Source organism: Limulus polyphemus, unplaced genomic scaffold, assembly GCF_000517525.1.
Source record: "Limulus polyphemus unplaced genomic scaffold, Limulus_polyphemus-2.1.2 Scaffold1752, whole genome shotgun sequence".
NCBI lineage: Eukaryota > Metazoa > Arthropoda > Merostomata > Xiphosura > Limulidae > Limulus > Limulus polyphemus.
The window spans coordinates 4,385-16,374 of record NW_013667362.1 but is presented as its reverse complement, the minus strand read 5'-3'; the positions used below and the strand labels follow the sequence as shown (position 1 = coordinate 16,374).

The window sequence follows — 11,990 nt, the reverse complement described above, 5'->3', positions numbered from 1 at the left end:
ATTAATTGTTAAATTAATGTATTATTTATACACATAACCCGTACGAAGGACGGGTACACAGCTAGTAGCTATATATGTGGGAGAGGAGGTAAAATACTGTATCAGAAACATTAACCTTTGTCATCCACATCCTAGGAGAGAATGCCAATAACAGACTGGGAAAACCATCAACCTTGAACCAAAGAATATCAAGAAAAAGAATCAAGGACAATAAATTAATGATAGGGTGTCAATCCCTGGTCTTCTTGGAGATGACAAAAAAGGTGGGAATAAAAAAAAACATGAGTGGGGTGGAAACCTTGCTATAAAACTTCCTTTTCTTCCTGCAGCTTTCACAAAACATTCTATGAAATTAAAAGTGGGCTATTTATTAAACATAACCATTGGAAGTTACTATGTTAAAACCTAAAAACAATCTATCTTTATTATTTATTTTAAATTTTACAACTCAGTTTTGTTTTTGGACAAAACATTTTATATCCATAGACATAGTGAAAATGCTGCATATTTATTTTACAAAAATACATTTCAATTCAATTATATAGACAACATTTTGCATCTAAGCTCTTCATATACATATTTGTTCCTCTATATCATACTGTTATTAAAAAATTAGTTGTTAGGATTTTACAGCACAGCATGAACAATATTCTATGCACAAACTGATTAAGAAATCATGGCTTAGATTAATCCTGTTTAATACATATAAAAGTTAAAAGTTTTTCTAACTTTTATTTTGCCACATATTGTTACAACAGCAGAAGTCACGTGACGTTGGGAGTATGCACGCTGGGGTTTCTAGAATTATCGGGGAACCCCGCGAATGTCCGAGTATTTGCTAGACGCCCTCTTTTTTAGTATATAAGCCTGGCAAAGAAAGCCAGCAAGATAGGCAGATAGATTGCAGAGATAGATAATTAAGTCAAGCGAACAGTAGGCACCGTGAGTAAAGTGTGTGAATCACTGTGATTTATAGCGTGTGTTATAAAAGTTGTTCAGTTTAAAGTGACTGTGGAAATTCTGTGTATTACTAAAATTTGTATCAAGGAAGAATAAACTTGGTTAATCAAGAAAGGACTTGTATCGCTGAAGTTTCTGGGAAAGAATATATACCAGAAATTAACAAACAAGCAAATACGTAACAATATTCTTTCTAGAGATGGCAGTTGTACCTTCCACGGCACATAGTTGCATTAATTTATATACATTTTTTGTTTTTGTTGTGTGTATGATTGAAAGTTTGGATATTAAAAGGATGTGTTTATTTGTACACAAAGTTTTGTTTTGAAATTTAGAGGTATACATTTTTAAACATTCACGTGTCATTTCTAGACTTCTACAATTCAGAATTTTCAGAAATTTGAATATCTTTCTAAAAAACTACATGGAGTACTTTTCTAGTAGTATAAGGTACAATGGGAAAAAACAAAAAAAACTAGTATAATGGTAAAATTTATTGACCCAGGCATCAGGAAGTATGAATTCCAAACCTATGATGTCATGAAATTAAGGCAGATGAAGTACTGTTTCCATCATTAAACTGCACTATACTGCTAACTCACTACAAAATCCTAGTGTTAATTTTGCATGTAGCCAAGAGTTTCAAGATATCAGCTGTATCTTTCTATAACTAACAGCTTTTTCTTAGTAGATTCTTTGGATAATGATTTACAATGTATAGAAAAAGCTCCCAGTAAAATTTATTACATGTGTGTGTGTGTGTTTAATGTGTTTTGCTTGTAATTTATTATTCTTTATTCTGTTGAATTTTACTTTCACATGAAAACAAACATACAAAACAAATATTTCACAAACATCGATAGCATTTAAATTTTTCCCACAAAATTATGTTCATTTTTACTCTTTCTTAAGAAGCTTTCATAATGTTTATATAAACATTTTTTATGATCATTCCAATTTTTTCAGATAAAAATTCATTGTTTTAATACTTACAGCAGCAAGGATGGTAAAAGCATCAGGTTCCAGTACATAAACATCCTTGTTTTCTGTACCCAAAACAAGACAGCTGACTGCATCATCTTCAGCCATGGACTTCTTCATAGTACTAAGACAAGTCACCACAGTCTGCAGTAAAGTAAGGAAAACAGTTACCAAGCAGATGCTAAAAAAAAACACACACACACACACACACATAGTAAAGTAAGATATAACAGAAAATAATTAGTAATTACATATTTCTAATAAACATAAATTCACAAAATGCAATTGTAGCCTAAGATATACTTCAAGTAGACCAAATGGAAAACTGATAGCAATATACAAGTATCAGATTATTCCTCTATAACATCTCTCTTGTAGCATAGTATAATGAAAACAAAATTATCAAGCTATATTTAATGGTACAAAGCATGTACTTTCTTTAAACATATAAAAACACAAACAAATATATTTTCTATGTTTCAAGTAAAGAAATTAAATGTACGAGATTCTTAACTCACATACTTGTCGTTTGAGTGGAAACTGTTTGTGTACATGAACAAATTCTTCTAATTCTTCTGGTTCCAACATGAGGAATCTACAATAAATAAAACTGTGAGACCTAACAAAAATATCAACTGTTGTACAAGTCTTTTTACTAATTCTGAAATCTTACTTCAGTGTGGATTATATTAGTAATATTCTATCAATGTATATTGAAAGGTCTAAAGAAACTGATTAACATGAATAATATAAAACTCTGATATCTAACCAAATCTATACAAAAACGTACATTCAATAAACCTTATTTTCACATGACAAAAATACATCACACATTTAAACTGTTTAAAATCAAGTGTAATACAAATAATCTTTTCAGCTATGCAAACTAACATTTTTACCAAACTTAATTTTCATGATGTTTCTTTTTTAATGGAAATAGCATTTCAGCATTAATATAATGCTTGTACAGAATGAACAAACAAACAAAAAATGAAGGCAATTATATTAACCATTCTGAAACTTTCCAACAAAAGACTGGTACATTTTGTATAACCAAGTACTATAAAAAGCTTTCATGCTTAATAATGTTTACATCCTTCATGCTTTGGATATATTACTCAATAGAAGATTTATAAACACTATATCACAAAATAAAGTTTAAAATACTTTTAGTGATATAGCTTAGTCCTAGGTCCTTCATATTTTTTGAGAAAGAAAATATGTTTTATTGTAACAAGTGTAAAAAATATGGTACCCAAGAAAATTACAAAAAAATAAACATTTAAATTAGTTTTGCACATGTTATCATTACTGAGACAAAAACCATTTGTACAGTGACTAAAGATTACAGAAATTTTACCTCTGTGACCTGCTGCTTAGGTTGGATTCACCTACTTCAGTTCTAAAAAAGAGAGAAGAATAAAATACTTGGTCCTTTTAACAGCTAGAATCACACTCAGATTATTTTTCTACTAACTTCAATACACAATATTAAATTATTTCAGCAAAAAACAATGATACTGAAAAAATGCATATATAAGCCATCATGTGCTGTAAGTACAAACTGTAGAAGACAAAGGTAACTAACAGATAACGTTTATTGAAACACACATACTTGAAAACAGTTATAAGTTAACACATCTAAATGAACATTTTTCTTTCTTATATTTTGTCTGATGTTTTTGGCAGACACTTTTTATCAGGCAGTAAAGACTGTGTTACAATGGAATTAGGTGCAGAAAGAGCCTACTTCCATTGTAACACAGTCTTACTGAAGAGCATCTGTCCAAAACATTTCAGAAATCTTGAAAAAATTTTAATTTATATGAGTCAATTTCATCTTTATTATCCTTCATTCAAGATTTTCTTCTCACATCTTGTGGAACAAGTCATACCTTGGTGAATCCATATCATTGGCCTCCTTTCCATACAAAGTCAATATTTCTGTGTGGTACAAAAGGTCTAGAACATTCATCTGACAGTAAACTCTTCTGGTCCCTAACTTGCTCCTAGCACAGTATCTAGTAACAATCATGAATCCCTTTGAAAAAAATTCACAACATGCTGGGTGACACTTTTGGAAAGTTGTTTCACCCATTGGCTAGTAGAAAATGGCAGGCACAAATCTTGTTACAGTTATCAAGGTACAAACGTTTCATCGAGTGTTACCTCGTACTGCCATTTTTCTGTTTATATAGTTTTCTAAAATTGGTTTTCCTCCACTGGATATGTTGAAGTAACTTATGCACAGATGCCTTGATACCTTTTCAGATGGAAATCCTTTTTGATAATGTTGCATACTTTTCCTGAGATGCATGGCCATCTTTTGCCTTTAACCTTTATTTTACCTATACAAACATCCTTCCTCAACAGGGATTGTTACATATTCCTACAGCTCTAAGTCTACTATAAGCTCTGCATTTTCAATGGGTCAGTAACTTGTAAAGAACCACATATACAGGTGCTATATATGTTGTCATTGCACTGAGGCTTGTATCTCCAGGGGTACAACATTAGTATATACACACATCATTCATATAACCCTATGCACTGTATATAACATATCTCACACTCATTTGGTTTTTCTAATTAAATCTCTATGATTGAATTAAGTTCTTATACACGTCTGATGTGTTACCTAGGTATCAGCAAGTATAGATGTTTATTGATTACCATTGAATTCTGATTTACTTGAGGTTTTAGGTTCTTAACCATCAAACTTTCTTTATCCTTTGTTGATATTTATTCTCTACTGAATAAATAAATAAAAATTGAGCAGTTGTTATATTTTGGTCATAGCTGAATAATATTTTGACATAACTTTCTTCGTTTCTGCTATCAAAACCATATATTCTCCATGATGTATATTTGACCCAATAAATATATATCTCTTCACACAGGACACTCATAATTGTAGAAGATCTCGGTGCAACTGAGCATATTGATCGTGTCCTTGAAAAAAAATAGTTCTCAATTCTCACAACTGATTTGAAAATAAACCTTAACTGAATTTGTTGATACACTATTTTAATTACACTGTTCAACTGTTTCTTTATTTGCTTATCATGCATACTAGTAAATGGTAGCATTACATGAATAACCCTCTTTGTATATGACTTACTGAGGGTTAGAAACATCAGTCAGGAATTCATCAACTGTATTTCTTTCTACACTCTTTACCAAGATATTTCATTACATTCTTACACATTATAAAACAATTTGTATATGTTGGTAAAATTATAGGTCCAGTAACTCAAAATCTTAACCAAATTTTCTTTAACTCTCTCAATTTGAGTGACCATGTGACCTCTTTGTACTCGATTAAAGTCTTTATAGATTTAATACTTCTAACATTCAATATAGTATGTATATTTTCACAAAATTTGGCAGTCTTTCAGTTACCATTATAAGTCTTTTTACATACAAAAAACCATATTTTTAGTCAAGTATTTTTAATAAACTAAAATTAAAGATTTGTCCATTAATATATTGAATACTTGTTTTGAATAGTTCGTGTGCAAAGTAATTTTCATGATAAAATTAAAAATACTTTTCCTCATCTCAAAAATGTCAAATTTCCTTTGTGTAATCCCTCTTAAATGCATTTCAAACGTGTTTTTTTTCACTAAAACTTTATAGTTTATCTGTTATTTTCTCTACTCTATCTCAAAATGGGATTGGTCAATTTGACCGACCTCATAACCACACAAAAAAAAATTGAAATAAACCTAAATTAATCTTTTTTCTTTCTGGAATGACTTCAAATTCTAACATTAAACTACATTTGTTTATCCTAAGTAGCTCTAGGTTTTAAACAGCATACATCTATTTATAATTAAATTTTATTGTTTTATTGCCCTTTGAACCATGTTTAACTACTATCCGCACCATTATAAATAGTAAATCACTCGAGGAACATGCAGCTCACGTGCATGCCTTGTGAACCATTTAAATTATATTATTATTATTACTTATTTTACCTAATCTAGTCTTAAATAACTTAAAAAGATCCGTATTTTTAGATTTTAGTTACTTTTATAATAATAAATAAAGAAGAAATATGAAAAACAAGAAATAAAGTACTTACCCAATCTCCTTTTTCTTGCTCTCAGGTTTTCGAAGGGAGTTAACCCTAATTTTTTGATACTGTAGACAGTAATATACTTAATAATATTTATCTAATTAAATAATGCACCAAAGAATATAGACTAATAACATACAAAAAGTAGACACATTCACTTACCTCTCAAAATTTTCCTGGCTTTCTAACTATGCAACAAGAGCCGTTACAAATTAATCCAAGCTAGTCATTAACTTTCCAATGGGAACAAATCTTGTACTCTGACTGAAATTGACGATATTCTGTTCAGAACACGTTATATAATACATCATTTGATAGATGAAAAACTTTGACTTTCCGTTGGTTATGGGTAATATATAATGAAACGTACAAGAGAACTCTCAACAAATTGTGAAAAAGAGGATGTGACAGGTGGATGTGGCAGGATGGGTCTGAATTTCTATCCGATAGCTCGGTAACCAAACAAAATTGAAGGCTATAAAAAATTATGGTCTGTTTGAGCAATAACGATTTTACAGACAGTATTTTACGTTTAATTTCATACATTTTTGAGGGGTGATGGATAGAATAGGGATGATGACATGCTAAGAGAAAATGTGTCATGTGGGTCACACTAGTGGAAATTCAGGATTTTTAAAATATTGCCTTGTAGAATAAAGAACTTAAAACTTGTATACTATTAAAATATGGATTATAAGCTGAGATTTTATGCTATTCTAATTGGTATAACATAAACAAAAAGTAGTTTAATGAAATTTTGAATGTAAGACACTAAATCCCTGTGTCATGTGCAGTGAAGGATACCTCGGGCAATAGGGTTAAACTTTATATGTATAAAACTATTAAATAAAGTTGGTTTATGATACACACATACATACATCAAACTCATCTCCTTTATCTATAACCAAAGTGGCCAAAAATGATAAAGCAGATTCTTTTTCTAGTACAACACTAAATGTATTATTTATAAGATTTCTGTTCAGATACAGTCATGATTTCAAATTATTGGGACTTTCATTCAACCAGTATTTTCATGATGGCACATGAAGACATTGGCCACAATCAACTCTAAAGTTGATCCCACAATAACTTCACCTCTCTGTTCATACATTACCCCATTAAACAGAACATAAGCCTCCTTCATAACTATTTCCATTAACCCTCTTTAAAAAGACGATGAACAACCTCCTTTGTGGCATATAACAGATTTGTACAATTTAAGTGGATGTAATATAATAAAACAAAATTTCTGCCAAGTATTCTTAGACAAAAATCATGTCAATACAATTATGTAATAATGTTACTACTGCCCTCTTCATCTATCCTGAATTTATTTAAAAACTAAAAAAAGATGAGACAGATAGGTACACAGTGTATACATAAATATTGTTGAGATATACACCTTCAAGCTGAAAATAATGTACAGTTTTAATAATGAAAAATATGAGATCTACTTACCTAATGCTTTCCAAGACTTCTTTCATACTTGACATATCAATCTTGTCCTAATGTTACCAAAATTATTATGTTAATATTAGGTTTTCAGTGGAACTAATAAAATCTACATACAAAATATTTCACACAGTAATGAAGCTTATAAAAGAAATGAGTGTAATTGTGAAGCAAAATGTTTAGGCTTTAACTACTTTGCATATGAAAAAGATTTCAATACTGATTATCATGAAGCTTGTATATGACCTTGTATCAATGTTTAGTAAAAGTTATGAATTTAAAAGTACATGAATGTATATATCAGATTGTTAATAAGTCTTTTTGTGTGTGTGTGTGTGTGTGTGTGTATGTTCTTTAGTTTGCTCTGTTGTAGTAGTTCTACTAGTACCTGTACACAATCCTGTATTATAAATATATAGAATTAGAAAAACAAACTAATGATTTACAAAGCCATCAGTACCTCTTTCCAGACTACTGTGGCATCACTGACATTCCCTGACTTTTCCTTCTCACAGTGGAAATATTTAACTAACATATTGTATCAAATATGTTATATAAACAGCCAAATTTTCAAGTACTGGTTTAAAGGAATTTGTATATATAATGAGTATACCTTGAAAGACAACTTTTTTTGAGTTTCTTGATAACATCAAAGAATCAGATTTTGAATATAGCATAGTAATTGTAAGATTTTATGTAGAATCTCTATTTACTAATATACCATTGGATGAGATCACTAATTTATGTCTGGTTAAGAGTTGATCTGCCACAAAGTTCAAAGCCTTAGGATGTGACAGGCTGTCAGATGCACCCGATGTGAGTGAGCTAAAACAGAAAATTCTACACTTTGAAGCAAAGATCCCCACAGCAGGTATCACCTTGATATTGGAAATGACCATAGAATGGTTGAAGTGGATCATAACCATAATAGAAATATGATAGGAAAGGAGCTCAATATGTTACAGTATGTTGCATGTCAAGCCACTGGAATTACGAAGTGAAGACAAACCACACCTAAGTGGACAAACCCTCACTCCATCCGGAAGAAGCACAACATGCAACAAACTGAACTTAGAATTATGGGCCCAGGCACCCAACCTGAAATTTACAGAATGTCACATGCAAGTCACTGGAATTACAAAAGGAAGGCAAGCAACATCCAACAGGATAAGCCTTCCTCACAACCTGAAGAAGCTCAGAATGCAACAAACTGAACTCAGAATTACAGAACCAATTCACACCTCACACAACCTGAAGAAACAGAGATCATCCGACCTGGGATTACAAACCAAAATCCTAACTCCTCAACCTGGGAGGGAAGGTAACACCCCAGAATTACAAGGAAGATGTGAAGCAAATGAAGTTCAACCAATGGCTCATGGAGGTGACACTCCTCATGCGAAATTATGAGGAGCTGAGGACACTCTTCCATGATCATAAAAAGTAAGAGAATGATCAAAACGAAGGAACACATTCACACAACCGGATAGCGAAGTGTCATCTCTGAACTGGAATTACATGGAGGCTCCCACCTAGGCTGGACCAGCTCCCAGACCAACACTTGGGAAAAACAATCCAGGGTTAAGAGTGGGATGGTAACCATCTTTGTCTCCTTCTCCTTGAGTAGAATAGAGTACAGAAATCACTCAGGAGGAATAGTCTCTATCCACCATTCCAACAACTGGAAACTGAGAGTGGTAAGGACCCCCTTGGTCCACTAGAAGAGAGGGGGGAACTCACATTGGGAAGTCCTGAGGGACAATGCTCCGGAGACAGTGAAATAGGTGAACCACATTCCTTATTTTGAAAAGCAAACCAACCCAGATTTGTTCAATCCAGGAGATAGCAGGGATGGGCTAAGTCCCCTTATGCTTTACTCATGACAGTCCATGAGTGGCAATCCTGTATTGTATGTGATTGTATATAGAACAGTTGTTCAGCACCCAGAAAGCACCAAGGCAGTCTCATGAAACACTCCATCTGAACAGCTTATTGCTACCAGGAATTTAGTTATTAGTCTACTGGTAGCTAGTGTGGATTTGTAAAATCATACCTGACCAGGCAACACTCGTCCAAAGAGTGGGATCCTAATGAGAATGACGAGAAGGTCTCTGAAAAGGAAAGAAATGAAGTTACTCACCTTTCTCACAATCGAGCATGCAGAATAGCCCAAACCCATCAGAGGACGAGACAGACTAAATCATGGAAATTGCATGATATAAAGATGTTACGTGTGATTCAAATGCCAGCCTGTACAATTTCCTCCAGCGGGTGATGCAACTGAGCTGCCAGGATACTGATATATGTCGAACTTGATGAGATGATACTCAAAGAAGTTTCTGCTTTTCCAATAAAAGACCAGAGTAAGCTATTCGAACCAAGTGACAACTCCAACTTGTCAAAGTGACAAGGGATATGTTGCATGAAACTGAAGGATCCGAATGGATAAAAAACCTGTGAAGTGATCCCCAAAATGCTTCAGTGCATGGCACATAACATCAGAGAGCCTGAACAAGACAGTATAAAAGATGATCAGGATCCGAAAGGTCATACAGTTGGTAAAGGGAGGGAAGATGAATAGAAGAGAAAGCCTTATCTCCTTCCCTAGATGTTGCAATTTTAGGTAGAAAGGACCTTGACTGCATACAAAAGAACTTAGTTGGAATGGTACAGTGTCCTGTGAATATGGAGTGCAAACACAACTGAACCTCGCCCCCGCTAGCCAATAATAGAATAAAACATGTTGGAAGTGAAAGATGATATAGTGAACATGAACCCAAAGGTTCAAAAGATGGTCGTGATAATGCATGGAGAACCACTGTGATATCACAGTTCGGAACCCAGAAAGGGTGTCGAAGATGGATAACCTGAAATGATTTGAAGAGTAATGACCAAAAAAAGGGACTCAAAAATTTTTTTTTTTTTGCAAAAAGGAGTTGATAAAGCAGCCTTATATAGGCCATCAGATGAAGGCTGATGGTGCCAAACCTTTGACAAACAACCGTGTCAAAAATTGAGACATGTTGCATAGTGGGATGCAAATGGTTACACCCATATCTGAGAGACCACTGATGATAAGTAAACCATTTCCTTTGATAAACTTCCAAAGAAGAATGTTGAATGGAATGTGTTAATAAGGATGCCACTCAAGATGTCATGCAATGGACCACATAAAAGGCAGAAGTGAAGTCGAATAACGCTGACTGCTGAAGGAAAAAAGTCTGACCGAGGCTTAAAAGAACTCAACAGGACATGGAGCAAATCAATGCCAGTACCATGAAGAGCAGATGAATCAGAGGGAAAACAAAGATAAAGAACCATCCAATCCTGGCTGAGAGCTTCTACTCCAAAAGCCAGAGGGTGAGGTATGGGAGCTGAGCATTTTAATGTGTGGCAAAAGCCTCAATCTGTGGTGTCCCAAGACAAGAGCAGATCCAACAAAAAAAATTGAGGAAGAAGCATCCATTCTGTAGGAAGAGCTCTGTTGGGACGCAATAATTGGCCAGCCACTTGATTCATTACCTCTGGAACATGAAAAGGAAAGAGAAGATCTACTGTTTGAAAACAAAGAGATCTGAAGTGAGTGCCCCTTTGCTTTGAAAAGGATGAGACTACTGTGGAATTGTCCAAATGAAGCATTACCCTTCCCTCACAACAATTCGTAACCCTGAGTCATAGCTCATTAAACTACTAAAAGTTCTAAGATATTGATGTGGAGAGAAGCTTTCTCTACAGTCCAAAGTTCCTTGAATTCCATATTGTCTATACAAGTGCCCCAGCCCTGAAGAGAAGCATCAGTGAACATGTGTATTTCTGGCCATGGAGGTGATAGAGGAACACCTACAGTTGAGTTGTCTCTGTTCAACCCCCAACCGAGATCCAGCACACTGGAATCCAACAGTCACACTGGACAATCCAATGCATCTGTGCAAATGTTCCACTGGTCTCCTAATGACCTTTATATGGACCCGACCTAAAGAAATGAGTAATTCCAAGGATGCCCAAATCCTCAAAAGCGAGAGAGAATGGTGCTTGCTGGTGGAGATAGAATCAACTGTATTTGAAGAACAACCTGTTCCATGGCCTGAAGGAATAGAGGAGAAGGTTGGCTGAGTCTGGAATTGAAAAACATCCCTAAATGTATGAGGTACTGTGTGGAAGTAAGAATAGTTCGAGCTCACTAAAAGACTTACCTTATCATTTAAAATCTTATGTGAAAAGAACGAGATTAACACAATAACACATCAAAATGGCTGAGAAATCCACTTGGGGGACATTCTGAGTTTGTGACTTGTTGGTTATTCATGTCATATATATAAGTAAGTGTATATAAGGGAGCATTTAAAAAAATGGAAAAAGGTGAGTGGGGTGGGGGAACTGTGTTTGATTCAGTACATGAGCAACATCTTAGCAAATAGAAAATATGAGATTCTTATTTTATATTCCAGCTTGTCAATATCAATAGTTTGAGTTCCTAATTCGTATGAAACTATAGACTTAGTATTTTGACATTACA

The 11,990-nt window shown here is 33.7% G+C and overlaps 1 protein-coding gene across 1 annotated transcript in view; it reads right to left on the bottom strand.

Moving 5' to 3' along the window:
* The window catches only part of LOC106464825 (Bardet-Biedl syndrome 1 protein homolog), a gene marked incomplete at its 5' end in the record, with an annotated part of 49,089 nt that overhangs the window by 33,551 nt on the left and 3,548 nt on the right, over window positions 1-11,990 (bottom strand). Inside the window, 4 exons of the mRNA XM_013924980.2 lie at window positions 1,954-2,085; window positions 2,464-2,536; window positions 3,302-3,343; window positions 7,481-7,527. Of these exons, the coding sequence (XP_013780434.1) occupies window positions 1,954-2,085; window positions 2,464-2,536; window positions 3,302-3,343; window positions 7,481-7,527 (294 nt within the window). The remainder of the gene's footprint in view (window positions 1-1,953; window positions 2,086-2,463; window positions 2,537-3,301; window positions 3,344-7,480; window positions 7,528-11,990) is intronic.